The 16,593-nt window shown below is 42.3% G+C and overlaps 1 protein-coding gene across 2 annotated transcripts in view; it reads left to right on the plus strand.

Annotated features, from left to right (window-relative positions):
• LOC132396903 (misshapen-like kinase 1) overlaps positions 1-16,593 on the plus strand; it is a 326,920-nt gene that overhangs the window by 255,073 nt on the left and 55,254 nt on the right. For both annotated transcript variants that reach the window (XM_059974976.1, XM_059974977.1), the window contains 4 exons: positions 42-127; positions 3,906-4,018; positions 5,578-5,675; positions 15,551-15,726. In XM_059974976.1, the coding sequence (XP_059830959.1) occupies positions 42-127; positions 3,906-4,018; positions 5,578-5,675; positions 15,551-15,726 (473 nt within the window). The remainder of the gene's footprint in view (positions 1-41; positions 128-3,905; positions 4,019-5,577; positions 5,676-15,550; positions 15,727-16,593) is intronic.

A 16,593-nucleotide genomic window follows, 5' to 3' on the forward strand; every position in this document is an offset into this window, starting at 1 on the left:
GAATATTGCATTGAATAGTTTTTATTTAATTTTGATTTAAGGTTCCTCAAAGAACGACCTCCATAGCCACAGCTCTAAACAGCAGTAGTGTCCTGCTAAATCGTCCAGGGCAGGCACCACGTGCAAGGTAATATTAATAACTCAGCTCTCTGTACTATTTCTATCCTTTCAAGGTTTGTAGGTAGACACAATGTTTTATGCCCAGGTGATAAATCAAAACAAGAGTTGGTGAGAGTGACGAGCAGCAACCTTAGAATAAAGGTTTCCAGGCCACTTGAAAATAAACTGTAAAAATTCCAGGTTCAATTAGTAAAAGCAGACACGTTCACAGTCTGGTATCTAAATGACTCAGTGATGGTTAAAGGAAAGAGGACACCTGAGAAAGTTACTGAGATGGAGAATTTCTGACACATTACTGACTGTAAGCCATTGTACCTCCAACACACAAGAGGGACTGCAGATGCCAAAAATCTAGAGTAACACAGTGCGTTGGAGGAGCTCAGCAGGTCAGGCAGCATCTGTGGATGGGAATAAACAGTCAATGTTTTGGGTTGAGACCATTCACGACGAAAGATCTCTGCTCAATGTCGACTGTTTATTCCGATCCATAGAGGCTGCCTGACCTGATAAACTCCTCACACATAGTGGGCATGAATTCTATTGTTCCAAAACGGTAACAGGTCGTTCCAGTTCAACAAGCTCATTTGACTAATTAAACCTACTAGCCTGTACTACTTTAGAATGTGGGAAGAAACCCATGTGATCATGGGGAGAAGGTACAAACTCCTTAAAGCAATAGAATTGAACTTGTTTCTGGTGATGTAACAACTCTACATTAATCACTGTGCCAGCCCCTATTCTGAATAACCAATTCTTTAATATGATTCCAGAAATGTTTCTGTCAGAGCACAAGCGCACTTAAATCCATCTCAATGCTCAAACATCAAAAGCTATTCTGCTAGCTTGTGCAGTATCCTGTTGTGCGTGTCCTGAGTAATTTGATTTCATCCTCCCTTTGGAACGATGCGGCTCTCCTCCACATTCAGTGAGACACAGTTAACAGAAGAGAGCTAACAATGCCTCAGACCTGACCTCGATTGGGAGAATTGTCCCTGGTCTCCTGGATAAAGGAAATGAGTAACGTACAGTGTGTTATTTATGACTGGTTCCACTGTTCCCTGCAGCTGAGGTACTGGTTCACTATTACCATGTGTACCAAAATGCAATGAAAATCTGGTCTTGCAAACCGCCATGGACGGTGCCAAGCCCAGCTGTGAAAGGACGAGTGCTGGGCGTGGGACTAGCAACCCTATCCTGTGAAAAACCGAGAGCTACAGAAACACCAACAGAAGCTCCAAAGACTTCATCCCTCAGAGAGGAAGGATCCTCACCTACAATCAGAATCGGGTTTAATAACACCAGCATTTAAATAAGTAGTGCAAAATTGGAAATAAAAAAACGTAGCGAGGTAGTGTTCATGGGTCCAGTGTCCATTCAGTAATCGGATGTCACAGGGGAAGAAGCTGTTCCTGAATCGTTGAGTGTGTGCCTTCGCACCCCTGTACCTGCTTCCTGATGGTAGCAATGAGAAGAGGGCATAACCTTGGTGATGGGGGTCCTTACTGATGGGCACTTTTTTTGAGGCATCACTCCTTCAAAATGACCTCAGTACTATGGAGGCTAGTACCCATGATGAAGCTAAGTTTACAACTCTGTGTAACTTCAATCCTATGCAGTAACCCCCCTCCCACCCCCACCCCACACCAGACAGCGATGCAGCTAGTCAGAATGCTCTCCACAGTACATTTGTGGACATCTTTGAGTGTTTCAGGTGACAAACCAAATCTCCTTAAACTCCTAATGAAATATAGCCACTGTTGTGCCTTCTTTGTAGCTGCATCAATACGTTGGGCCCAGGTTAGATGCAAGATGAGCTGCACCTGGGGACCACTTGAAAGACTGACCCTGGACAAAGGACTCTATCTAGCTGTCTGTAACCACAGTATGAGTCATCTGTTTGAGAAGAATAATACTGGTTATGCAGATCAAACCACTGCACAGTGCATTGAGCCAGAATAAGGCAAAACGACACAAAAAGTGTAAAAGCAACTGAAAAATTGCAGTATAAATAAGTGCTAAAGTGCAAGGCCATAATCAGATATTTGCTGTCTTGAGGGCTAATCTGTCCTCTCAGATGATATGGCCATCTTATCGGGGAGTTTTCTCCTGTTTACTACTTATTCCTGAACAAACGTAATGATAAAGGGCAGACAATCTGGTCATTTATTTTCTTCTGTAAGGAGTACTAACTCATTAAGATTCAAGCTCGTTTAATGTTATTTCCTATGCACCAGTGATTCAAAGTATATTTATTATTGAGGTACATGTGCAGTATGCAACCCTGAGATTCATCTTCCCACAGACAGCCACGAAACAAATAAATGCCATGGAATCCGTTCAAAAGAAACATCAAACATCCAGTGCTTGAAGAAAAGAACATGTCATGCAAATGACAAAATAATGTACAATAATACACACAATATAAAGCATCAAACCAAAGAATCTTTGAAACCTTCAAAGAATGTTCAGTTTAGTTCAGTTCAGTTTAGCACTGTTGATGGCAGAGCCAGTCTGCCCTGACTCAGATCAAAATAGCTATAACCAGAAGTAACCAGAAACACATGTAACATGAACTGCAGAGTCCTCTTTTAAAAACAAATGGACCCATGACGCCTGCACTTTCCTCCTGCAGCAGGGACTGAGAGGGAGACCAGGCAAAAAGCACTGAACACCCACTCACCTTCCACTCATCCTTGTTGATTTCAGTCTTGTAAAGTGTAAAGGAGAACGAAATAATTGTTACTCCAGATCTGATGCAGCTCAAACCAACACAAAAGATAAAGGACATATTAATAATAAAAAAATATATAAATTCTTAAAAAATAAATCCATAAGATTGCTTATGACATTGAATGTCCATGAAGTGACAGTAGGTTGTAAATAAGGTGGCTCACTGGAAATAATAAAGTAGTGATGGAATTAGTGGGTGGAGGTGTTGATCAGCCTTGTTCCTTGGGAAAAGTAACTTTTTTTTGTCTCAGTTGGTTCTGGTATGCATACTATGTAGTCTCCTCCCTGATGGGAGTGGGACAAACAGTTTATGAGTATAGTGGGTGGAATCCTTCATGATGTTACTGGCCCCTTTTCAAGCACCTTTCTGTATAATAAACATAAATTCTGCCGATGCTGGAAATCCAATGTAACATTCACAAATTGCTGGAAGAACTCAGCAGGTCAAGCAGCTTCTATTGAAATTAATAAACAGCCAACATTTCAGGCTGCGACTCTTCTACAGTAAACATTTTGGGCCAATACCCTGCTTCAGTCCTGAAGAAGAGTCTCGGCCTGAAACGTCAACTGTTTATTCATTTCCATAGATGCTACCTGACCTGCTGATTTCCTCCAGCATTTTGTGTGTGTTACTTTTCTGTATATATGTCCTTGATGTTCCCCTACATTATATCAGTACTTGATTAATCATGAAGTGAAATGGATCATGCCATGGTTGTGGAAGGCTTGGTATTAATGCAAGATTTTCTTTTCATTTCTCTCTTCCTCATTCTTTCCTCCATTTATCAAATGGGAGGTTGATTTTATTATGTAGGAAGGTGAACTTGTGATGTATCCTTTCTTTTTCCTGTCTGGCTGAAGTTGGTGTAAAATTTATTCTCAGCCTGAAGTGTTGGCTGTTGGGAAAGCATGGTATGGTCAGTAGTCACTACCTGGCAGGTTTCTTGCTGGGTAGTTTATGCCATTAACCTTTTAAGAACCTGAAATGTTCAATCAGTTGTGCAAGACCATGGGATTTCTTTACCACTGACCTGCCAAACCTGATCTGGTTTCAGCAATCCAGACTTGCGTAGGATTGAACCAGGTTGGGAAAGAGCAGAGAGCCTCCCACAGATTGGCCCCCATCGAGTACTTGGGACTGGTTCAATGGAGCGCAACAGGATCACAAGTAAGTAGGGTAGATTGAAGTACTGAACGAGACACAGCAAATTTAGAAAGCAGCACACACAAAATGCTGGACGTACTTAGCAGATCAGGCAGGATCTATGGAAGTGAATAAGCAGTTGATGTTTTGGGCCGAAGCCCTTCTTCAGGATTGGAAAGGAAGAGGAAATCACCAGAATAAAAGTGTGGGGGGGATGAGGGAGGGGGATAGCTAGGATGTGATGGGTGAAGACAGGTGGGTAAGAAAGGTAAAGAGCTGGAGAAGGAAACTTTACTCTTAAAGTGATACCCCAGTGATACAACAAATTTAGAAGACATTATAATTTTAGTGGAAATTTCTTGAGTTGAATGCAAAGGAATTGTGATTTGGATCATTGATGCCCAAAACATGCTAGACCCTGTACTAAAGCCTCCTTGTCATATGGTTTGGAAGCTTGAGTGCCTCAATGACCCCAAAGAGTTATGTTATCTGGAGTCAGGGCTTTATGCTTTGTCTCTTCGTAAACAGGTCGAAAAGTAGAGGAGAGACAAGAGTGGTCCACTTATCCTGCAGGTTTGGGGGGAGGAGGGGTGTTCAGCTAACATTTCTGACTGGTAAAACAAAATTGTCAAAGAAACAGCAATGAAGAGTCCTCCTACATCTGAGTGTGATAGTATTCCTGAGTCTCCACTGGGGACACGTGACTGACTGTAGAGAAAACTGAGTGAAGCTACTCTCATGAGGAAGTCCTGAACACCGCCAGAGATGGAGGACCGTTCATTGCTGTCCTCAACACCAGCAGCATAACAGGCAACCTGCACTAAAAGAGATCTGATGAATTTGAAGACATTTCGTGCAAAAATTTGTTTTTCATTTTCTGATCATTTAACACAAAATAAAAGTTTCTGCTTTGATTGTTTCCTATATTAATTTAAATTTTCAGGATTGCACAAAATTAGGGTGATGCCGTGGATGATATAGCAGTGTTAGAAGATTTTCCACCATGTTGGCATTTTTAACTATAGGAAACATCCTCTCCACATCCATTCTTTCTAGGTCTTTCAATGTTCAATAGGTTTCAATGAGATTCCTCCCCTCCTCCCCTAATAAACTCCAGTGAGTATAGGCCCAGAGCCATCAAAAGCAAATACCACTGGTTCATTTAAGGTTTTAATGAAGAGACTTGCAAGCAGTTCAAATACTAGCCTGTAATTGTGTCAAATGATCTTTTCCTGTGCAGTATTCTTGATGACTACACTTGTAACAGTAGCTGAGTGTGAAGTATGAAGTACCGAAAGACATGATCTTTTCTTAACTTTGGTATCAAGTATCAATGTTTTTCCATTGCATAACCTTTTTTATGGGCTAGGACTTTTATTTGGGTCAAGTAGAGGCATTTGGCTGAAGGGACAATTAGTTACCAGGAGTGGGTGGGTGATGGTAGTAGGATGAGAGCAGAAATTTTGGATGAGGGTTTATTGTGCGAGGTGTGGACTTGACTATGCTTTTCCTTGGTGGGGTTTTGAAGTTTGCAGCTATTAATTTAGTACCTATTCCTGTTCTCAACCCTTCCCACATCACAGCTTCCTCTCAGCCTGAAGGATCACTGGTCCTTTCACAGGATGTCACCCGGGGGAAACCAGAGGAGATACGAACTACCTCGCGACCCAGCAGACCTGCAGTAAGTTCGGATGTAATTGTTGAAATAATACATCACTTACACTGGTAACTTTGAATGTTTTACAGTACAGTGGTCATGAAAGACTAAAATTAAAAATATCCAAAAGAAAAGCTGAAGAGTTTGAAAATATTTAGCAGTTCAGGCAGCATCTGTAGATAGAAACAGGAATAATACTTCAGATTGAAGATTCTCCATCAGAACTGGGAAAGGAAAGATGTCTTTTGCGGCAAAAATGGGCAAAGGATAGAAAGAACTAGAAGATAAAAAAGAGGGGGATAAAAGTATTGAGTTCAATGTCAGATGGCAGAAGGGAAGAAGCTGTTCCTGAGTCATTGAACGTGTGCCTTCAGGCTTCTGTACCTCCTTCCAGATACTAGCATTGAGAAGAGGCATGCCCTGGGTGATGGCAGTCCTTAACAATGGACTTGGCCTTTTTGAGGCTTCGCTCCTTGAACATATCCCAAATGCTAGGTGAGGCTAGTGTCTCATCAGAAAAGGGGGTCTGGGGGTCTTGGGTGGGGTTGGGAAAAAAGTTTGCAACTTTCTGCAGCTTATTTTGATTTTGTGCAGTGGCCGATGTTTGAATATCTATGATAGGGTGAGACCAGGTTGTTAATGTAGCAGTTAGAAGCAGGTATTGGATCTGTAACAGCGGTGTGTTGCTAATAACAAGGTTGTGGGACATGCCCACCAGGTTAGGCTGTACTGGTTGGCAAAGAAAATAATGAATAGAGTAAGTTTAGTGGCCACATCTAATTATTGCAACTTTTCCTCTAACGTGATTCAGACTAGAGTTCTGTGTTTGAGTCCTCAGAAGGAAGTTTGAACCTGCCAGCATCTGACTCGAAGTGAGAAACCTACCCTTTAAACCGCAGGTGGCAATTTGCAACATAGGGAACTGCGATGGGTTTTCGGATGAATGCAAGTTATAACCTAACCTGTCTGATACTAATACACTCAGTGCCCACTATTTTAGGTACACCTGTACACCTTCTTAATGCAAATATCTAATCAATCATGTGGCAGCAACTCAATGCATAAAACATGCAGACGTAGTCAAGACGTTCAGCTGTTGCTGGACCAAACATCAGAATGAGGGAGAAATGTGATCTAAGTGGCATTGACTGTGGAATGATTGTTGGTGCCAGACAAGGTGGTTTGAGTATCTCAGAAACTGCTGATCTCCTGAGATTTTCACACACAACAGCCTCTAGAGTTTACAGAGAATGGTGCAAAAAAAAAATCCAGTAAGTGGCAGTTCCGTGGGCGAAAACACCTTGTTAATGAGAGGGATCAGAGGCAAATCGAAAGGCTGGTTCAAAATTAAATAACCACTTATTACAATATTGGTGTGCAGAGGAGATTCTCTGAACCCTGAAGTGGATGGGCAGCAGAAGTCCGCACTGGGTTCCACTCCTGTACCTAATAAAGTGACCACTGTTTATAAATGATTATTTCACATTATTGCCAATTTTAGATTTCAAACTTTGCATACAGAGCCTATTTCAATTTTTCACTTACTGTTCTTTTCCAGTATTAGCATTTCTGGAATGCCTCTGTTGTGCAGAGGAGAATCTGCTATTTGAATGAATGAATGACAGGGGAGCACCCGAGTGGAGGTGCACCAGGCTGCTTATTCTCTACCAGTGGTTTTACTTGGACATTAAAGTGTGGCACAGCGGCATAGCGGTTAGCTTAATGCTATTACAGCGCCAGCAGTCAGGTTTCAATTCCTGCCACTGTCTGTAAAGAGTTTGTACATTCTCCCCATGACCACTTGGGTTTCCTCTGGGTGCCCTGGTTTCCTCCCACATTCCAAAGATGTACAGGTTAAAGTTAGTAAGTTGTGGGCTTGCTGTGTTGGCGCCGGAAGTATGACAACACTTGCGGGTTGCCCCAGCATTATATGTATCATGTTGGTTGTTGACACAGATGACACATTTCAATGTATGTTTCAATATACATGTGACAAAGCTAATCTTTAAATGTTTTTACTGCTTTAAAATCACTATGGGGGTGATACGGCAAAGTAGTGGTTAGCACTACAACTCTTTACAGTACAGACGACCCCGGGTTCAATTCCCACGGCTGCCTGTAAGGCGATTGTACGATCTCCCCTTGACTGCGTGGGTTTCATCCAGGTGTTCCAGTTTTCTCCAACAGTCCAAGGACATATTGGTTGGTAGGTTAAATGGTCATTGTAAATTGCCCCGTGTTTTGGCCAGGGTTAAATTGGGGATTGCTGGGCTGTGTGGCTCAAAGGGCTAGAAGGGCCTATTCCACGCTGTATGTCAATAAAAAATTTTAAAATATATGATTTTACACCTCCTCTCTCGTACGTGCTCTCCCATTTGCACATTTCCCTCCTCCACCCCCCCCCCCACTTATGTAGCTCTCAAACCTGAACCCACCTATGTAGCTCTCAAACCTGAAGCATCATCCACATTTTTCCCTCCACAGGTACTCCCTGACCCGCTGAGATTCCTGCATTTCTTGTTTTCATAATCCATGTTTAGATTTCCATGGCAGTGTCTCAATACCCAGCTTGAACCTACCTTCCCACATTCAGCGTAATCCTTGCTGCACAACTGCAGATTGTAAACGATTGGGAAGTGCCAGCAACCCTCCATTACAGCAGCAGGCTTTCTTTCAGAGCAGCTTGTTACATATCTCCTTTCAGATGCCTTCACGCTGATAGATAAGCAAAGCCTCTAATACATATAATGATCCAATTCACTGTCTGCAAAGGTAAGTAGACTTATCAGCTGTGCAATCAACTGTAAGCCTTCCACTGATCTGGCTGACTTAAATGGAGATGTGCTCTGACAGAGATCCTTTCCTGCCTCTCTGTGTTGAATTGTTGCCAGAACAGACAAATAACTGTTTTTAGTTATTTGTTTAGTGTATTTTTTAGAGGTACACAAAGCTTTTTGTTTTTGGATTGAAGTGCATTTTGTTAACTCTTAGAGCAGTGAACTTCTAGGTGGCGATGGAGGTCAAGTCAAGCCAGAGGTTGATGATTCTTGATTGGTCAGGGCATGAAAGGATAAGGGGAGAAAGCAGGAGATTGGGGCTGGGAGGGAAATGAATCAGCCATAATGAAAAGGCAGAGCAGACTCGATGGGCCAAATGGCCTAATTCTGCTCCTACATCTTGTCTTATTTGCATGCTAGAATGCTTTTAAATGGTGGGTGGTATTTTAGTCCTTCCTGAATCAGGAATGTCTTGAAGGGTTCAGCAGCACAGAAAAATACCTAGATTAATTCTGGATATGGATCATGGAATGGTCTCCCTTCTTTTCCAGTCCTTGCAAAAGCTCTCAGTCCAAAATATTGACGTGTCTTCCCCTCCCCATCCCATAGATGCTGCCTGACCTGCTGAGGTCCTCCATTTTTTTTGTGTGTGCTTACTTACTTACTGCCCATTACACCACTGGTGCTGAGGGAAGGATGAAGGTGGTGTTCAGAACTTCCTTCATCATGTCAGTAGCTTCCTCTCAGTTCTCACTACAGCCAGTCATGCAGATCCCAAGTGGATGCTCAGGAATACCGTCACACTCAGATGTAGAAGGATTCTTCATTGTTTTTTCCGTAACAATTTTGTTTTAACAGTCAGAGTCGTTGGCCCTGAGCTGTATCCCTGAACCTGGAGACCAGTGGACCACTCCCAGTCTGTCCTCTACCCTTTGACCTGTTTGGCATGGATGACCCTACCAAGAGCCAAATCATAAAGCCCTGACTCCAGCTAACATAGCTCTCTGGGTCATTGGGGCACGTAAGCCTCCAAACCACGACGAGGTTGTGGTCCTCTTGGAGGCTTCTTTGTACGTTGTTCTGGATTTCCAGCGTGCAACCTTCATGGATTTTATAAGGCCAAGATGTGATCAGGTCAGGACATCATGATCATTAAAGAATTGTATGGAACCCAACTGACTCTATGGTGAGGGTTTTCCCCAGAGGAAAAGACCATAACTTGGAAAGTGGGGCCAGTCTTATCAGATGTGTCAACAAAAACTGTGTGCCCTATGAGAGGGAGTGGGGTAGTGGAAATATGAAATGAGTTGTTAAGTCCCAAATAAAAATATCAAAAAGGAAGTCATTTGACTTTTGTCCAACAGGATTGCAGTGGCAGGATGAATTGAGACTTGGTTCAGCCAAGATCTGTTTAAATCTCTTATCTGGTTCATGGAGTGTAGGAGTATGAGTCCAGATTTTGACAGATGTACTGTGGAGAGCATTCTGACTGGCAGCTTCACTGTCTGGTATGGAGTAGTGGGGGAGCTACTACAAAGGATCAAAATAAACCGCAGAGACTCGTGAACTTAGTCACCATCATGGGCACTCGCCTCCATAGTATTGAAGACATCTTGAAGGAGCAATTCCTCAAAAAAGCAGTGTCTTTCATTAAAGAGCCCCATCACCCAGGTCATGCCCTCTTCCCATTGTTACCATCAAGGAGGAGGTACAGGAACACAAAGGCACACACTCAGCGACTCAGGAACGACTTATTTCCCACTGCCATCTGATTTCTGAGTTTTCATTGAACCCATGAACACTACCTCACTACTATTTTGTTGTCTTTATCTTTGCACAACTTATTTAACTATTTAATGTACTTATTGTAATTCATGGGTTTTTTTGCTATTATTATGTATTGCATTGTAAAGGCAACAAATTTCACGACATATGCCAGTGAAAGTAAAACAGATTCTGATTTGGATTTAATAGAAGTATATTTAAAAAAACATCAGGCTGGCAGAGTGGAGATGCATCTCTACCAAAAGGGCTCGTAAGGCACTGCTTCCCTCCACTAGCCTGCAAGTCACCCTTGGGCAAAGTGAAGCACCTCCTTAGCCCCCCCCCCCCCCCCCACCAATCCCCCAGCAAAATCAGGGTCACGTGAAGCCACGGGAGCAGGTTGTGGATGGTTGTGTGTGCAGCTGATGCGTATCACGAGTCCTGATTTTGCAACCACTGATACCAGGCAGGCAATCTCTGAGGAGTATTGATGATGGCTGGGGTCACATGATTTGTAACGACACTGTCCAGAAGAAGGCAAAGGCAAACCACTTCTGTAGAAAAATTTGCCAAGAACAATCACGATCATGGGTGAGGTCATGAGTCATCTGACATGGCACATAATGATGATACAAAATTGAGGGTTATAGATAGGGTGAAAACCTCAGGCTTTTTACACTGAGGTTGGGTGAGACTAAAACCAGAAAGTAATAAGTTAAAAGCAAAATATTTAAGGGGAACCTGAGGGAGAACTTACAGGGTGGAGTGAGTGTAGAGCAAGCTGCCTGTGCAAGTGGTGAGTGCAGGTTCAAATGCAACATTTAAGAGAAGTTTGGATAAGTACATGTATGGGAGGGGTATGGAGTGCTATATGGTCCAATTGTAGGTTGATGGCACTTGGCAGAATAACAATCATCAGAACTAAATTTACCAATGGCTCCATAGTCAAATGAATAATGTTCTTACATTTTTATCTGCTCCATTTTCTTTGCACCTTAAACCTCAGCATCTGAAAATAGCATGGAGGTCTTAATTGGTCAAGTAATGATAGCTTAATGCAGCAATGATCAAAATACTGGAAGAACTGAGCAGGTCGAGCAGCATCAGTGGAAAGAAAGGAATTGCCAGTATTTCTAGGTGAAGCAGTTTCTCCCTTAGCACAGATGCTGCCTGACTTCCAGCACTGAGTTCCTCCAGCAGTTTGTGTCAATTTATTCCATCTGTAAGCATCAGCAGTCCCTGGTTTGTCTTGGTGCAGGAGGTTTCCTGTCAGCAGGTACAATGTGCAAAGTGAATGCATTCCCTCTATGCTGAGTTAGGGTCAGCCCTCTGAGGCAGTGTGCTACCTGGCTAACCTACACCCCACCAGTTCAAAGTCTGTATGTGGTACACAACCTTGAGATTCATCGCTTTGTTAGCAGCCACGAAAGAAACACCAGAGAGAAGAAAACTCACACAACAAAATCATCAGACATGCAGGAACCAAAAGGATCAAATCACGTAAACAGCAAAATGTGAACAAATAACATGCAGAATATTAAGCGTAAAACTGTAGAGTCCCGCATAAGTAAGTCCGCCACGAGCTACCAAGGGAAGTAAAACCAGTCGAGGAGCCAATAACTTGGGTGCCTTATCTAAGAAAAGGTGTGCTGGCATTGGAGAGGTTCCAAAGGAGGTTCTCGGAAATGATCCAGCAATTAAAAGGGTTAACATACGACTCTAGGCCTCTAATCGATGACATTTAGAAGAATGAAAGGGGGGAGTCTCATTGAAACCTACTGAATTTTGAAAGGTCTAGAGTGGACATGGAGAGGATGGTTCCTGTAGTGGGGGAGAATAGAAGAACATCTCTTTTGAACAGAGATGAGGAGTTTCTTTAGCCCATAGTATGGTGAATCTGTGAAATTTGTTGCCACAGACGGCCATGGAGGCCAAGTCATTGGGTATGTTTAAGCAGAGGTTGATAGATTATTGATTAGTCAGGACATCAAAGATTATGGGGAGAAAGTAGGAGAATGTGATTGAGAGGGAAGTTAGTCAACCATCACACACAAAATGCTGGTGGATCGCAGTCCTGACGAAGGGTCTCAGCCCGAAACGTCGACTGTACTTCTTCCTATAGATGCTGCCTGGGCTGCTGTGTTCCACCAGCATTTTTGTGTGTTGCTTGAATTTCGAGCATCTGCAGATTGCCTCATGTTTGCGTTTATAAATCAACTATGAATGAATGGCAGAGCAAACTGGATAGGCTAAATGGTCTGATTGTGCTCCAATGTCTTACGTCAGCCTGGCCCAAAGGTGCCACCTACAGTGAAAGACCTGCCACTACAAGCTGCAATTCATTCCAATTCCTCATACAACCTGTGTTGTCACCTGCAGAGGCATGTGCATGTGTTTTTTGCTACTGCTGTGCTTTGTTACTTCAGAACTTGTGCAGACTTTTAGCAATTTACAGAGGTATATATCATGACCTTTTTCCAAAATTTGCATTGAATGTAAGAGCAGTGTGCTTTGTATTTTCTTCACAGCCTTCTGAAAGGCCTTATTCATTCAATCTAAAGCAGTGACTAACTCAAGTCATATGAGCAGGCGATGATCTGCCAACTGGCTTCCCAAGATAAAAAAAAAAATAATGCAAAATATTTGACTTTAACAGCAAGCCCTGTTGAATTTTAAAAAGTTTTAGTCTGATAAATAACTTGAGGATTGGTTCGACCAGATTTTGACTAACCTCTCCTCAACCCCCCGCCATCTCTCTTTTCTGTGAGGTTGATGTGTCTGATTCATTTTGCACTCAACCTTGGCTATACATTGAGGTGGTGGTACTTCTTGTACAAGCAATGGGCGGGCAGGACTGTTTTGAATTTCTTGTTGACATTTATAAAATATGACTTCCAGTAATGAGAATAGGGACCAAAGGAAATTAACATTCCTCGTGGTGTCCAGGACAAAACTGTCAGAGAAGAAGGTCTCCCTTGAAGGCTTGGTTAGGGCCTGGCCACTGTTGTGAAGCTAACATGACAGCAGATATTTGTGTGACTTCTCTTGTTCAACGGAGTAACTTGCAAGGTGTTTGCCAGCCAATTTTTGCTCTGTCAAAAGTCCCTTTGACCTCTGTGATCCTTAGGCTTGGTTCCCACAGATGTTCTTTGATTTCAAAATATTTCCTTGGATCAGGGGTCCATGGCATTAAAAAAAGGTTGAGGACCCCTGCCTTAGATTATCCCAGCACCAAAATTGTGCTTTGCATTTATTTATTTATTGACCGGCTTACAGTGTGGAATAGGCACTTCCGGCCCTTTGAGCTTCACTGTCCAGCAATCCCCGGATTTAATCACGAGCAATTTACAACGACCAATTAACCCATCATCAGGCAACCAGGGCACCAGGAGGAAACCCACATGGTCACTAGGAGAATGTACTAACTCTTTACACACAGCGGCGGGAGTATGGTTGCAAGTACTATTAAACAATGTGCTAACCACTATGCTACCATACCATAACTTTTGTATTTGCCTGCCAAGCCTCCATCACACCTTTAGTGAAACATAGGCTCAGATGTAAGCAGACTGCTTCTAAAAAATCATTTCAAATTAACTAAATTACTAAGTAAGAAAATATTGCAGGTGGCGTGTAGCACACGTCACTTTTCTCTGTTGAATTCCAGATTGATCGAAGGCATTGTGTCTCTTAACTATAAATTTGACTTGTAATTTTTTTCCAAAATTATCCTATACCTTTAGTGTTTCTTTTACAGGAATGTCATGAATTGTTTCAGCACCAATGTTGTGTATTAATTACCTTTAATGTTTGCTGTTATTTAATTATCTGCCTTCTTCCCTTTTTGCCTTCCGAATCATCAGAGTTATAAACGAGCAATAGGTGAGGTTAGTGCCATTCTCTACTAAAGCATGAATTTGCCACGTGTACTGAACCCAGATAACACTTTGCTTGGTATCTCTTGGATAGACTCTGTCAATAATGTCTGTCTTACACATTTACAATTACCAACATTATAGTATTGATTGAACTGAAAGAGTTAAGGGTGACTGGAAGACTTAATGCTCGACCATTGTAGAGGACCAATCAATAAAGAGTTTACATAGAACATAGAAGAGCACAGCACATGAATGGCCATTCGGCCCACAATGTTGTGCTGAACCAACTGAAAGCAAACCAAAAACACCCAAATACTAATCCCTCCAACCTACACGATGTTCATATCCCTCCATCCTCCTCACATCCATGTACCTATCCAAACGTCTCTTAAAAGCCTGTAATATATTTGCCTCTACCAACATACCAGGCAGTGTATTCCAGGCATCCACCACTTTCTGAGTAAAAAAAAATTTACCACTCACATGCCCCTTGAACCTACCCCCTCTCACCTTCAATACATGCCCTCTGATATTAGACAATTTATCAGCATGAAATTAGGGATCAGACTGCACAATGTTCTGACTTAAGCTGATGTTTTCAGATCTCTTCATCAAGGGGCCAGCTTTAGGGTGGTGAAAAGCAACAGGACTGGCTTTAATTGTGAAGGTACAGGTTTGTTGGGAGGGGAAAGAGTAAGAATCCTACTGAACAGTCAAAAACCAGTTGCCACCTCATGACCAACTCTACAGAAACAAAAACTGTTCCTGCAACAGGTTTGTTTCATCTGGCCTTTGGAAAAGCTTTCTACTTACTCATTATCATGGGTTCTGCAATATTCTTTCCCCTTTATGATGAGGGGAAGGAATCTGAATTGAAAGATGAGAAAAGGATTCAAAAGTTAAAGGAATGGAATTGAAAAAGTAACTTAAGACAATTAAATCCAGACTAATAACAAAACAACTGGTAAAATTCCAGATTGAAAACAGTACAACTGCTAGTCCTCTTTGTATTGAATCTTCAGTTCTGAGCGAATTCTGCAATATTCCTGGATTTAAGAATAGATTTGATTTTGAGAAAGGGACAGGTCAAGTAAGAAAGGATCTGTTAACTTTGAATCACAGCTCAATGCATTAACAGCTATTAAATCCTGTGATCCTGTGAATCCAACAAGAGATTGTTGTAATGCCATAGTGACAGTGATGTGGGATGTTTGTTACAGGAGATTATTGTACATTGTAATGCTGTAGTGACAGTGATGAGGTACATTTGTTAATTGTTCAACAGTTTGTCATAATTTTCTTTTTTTGTTGAACATACCTCTTGAGTGATTATGAAACGCCTGCGTTTTGTTTTTTTTTAATTGCTTTGAGGGTTAAACATCCTTATATCAAAAAGAGTGATTTGTTTATTTGTCTGTGTTAGTTCCTTGTGTTTTATTGTTTCAACTCCCCACTGGTAAAAGTTTCTTCATTTCTCAAGGACATGCTGAATCTGGGGAAGGACAACCGATCAGACGACCTGCCCAAACTGCCGGTTAAAGTGATGGACTACTCTTCGTCAAGCGAAGAGTCTGGCAGCACTGATGATGAGGACGAGGAAGGGGAAAGTGAGCGCCAGGATGAAAATCTATCCAGCTCTGACGGATCCCGATCTGGGTGCGTATTTCATGTTGTTTGGTCGACCCCGCTGCTGATGAGCTGTGTTAGCAAAGGCTCGAAGTTAGGTGACCACCTCTACAATGTGGCTGTTCGAGTATCTCCATTTAACTTAACAGTGTTAATGTGCAGTCCTTGCTGCAGACTACCAAGAAGTCACTGGTTCAAATGTACATAGTGTGGCATAAATCTTGCACTTACTTAAAGCAGAACTTCCCGGTGGCCAAAGATTTTAATTCCAATTCCCTTTCCAATATGTTGGTCCGTGGGTTCCTCTTGTACCAAGATGAGGCCATCCTCAAGTTGGAGGACAACACCCTGTATTCCATCTGGGTAGTCTCCAACTGGTGGCATGAATATTAATTTCTCCTTCCAGTTTAAAAAAAATCCTTCCCCAGTTCTATTCCCAACTCTGGACTTTTACCTCCTCTTACCTGCCTATCACTCTCCCCTGTCCCCTTTTCCTTCCCTTTCTCCTATGGGCCAATCTCCTCTCCTGTCAGATTCCTTTTTTCCATCCTTTGACCTTTCCTACCTACCTGCTTCACCTACTACCTTTCAGTGATGCTGCTTCGACCACCCCCACCTCAACATCTTATTCTAGTGTCTTTCCCCTTCTCAGTCCTGAAGAAGAGTCTCGGCCCGAAACATCGACTGCTTATTTAACTGGCTGGATAGGAGATGCCAGAGAGTATTGGTGGATAACTGTTTGTCAGGTTGGAGGCCGGTGACTAGTGGTGTGCCTCAGGGATCTGTACTGGGTCCAATGTTGTTTGTCATATACATTAATGATCTGGATGATGGGGTGGTAAATTGGATTAGTAAGTATGCAGATGATACTAAGGTAGGTGGCGTTGTGGATAATGA

The sequence above is a fragment of the Hypanus sabinus genome, chromosome 7, assembly GCF_030144855.1.
Source record: "Hypanus sabinus isolate sHypSab1 chromosome 7, sHypSab1.hap1, whole genome shotgun sequence".
NCBI lineage: Eukaryota > Metazoa > Chordata > Chondrichthyes > Myliobatiformes > Dasyatidae > Hypanus > Hypanus sabinus.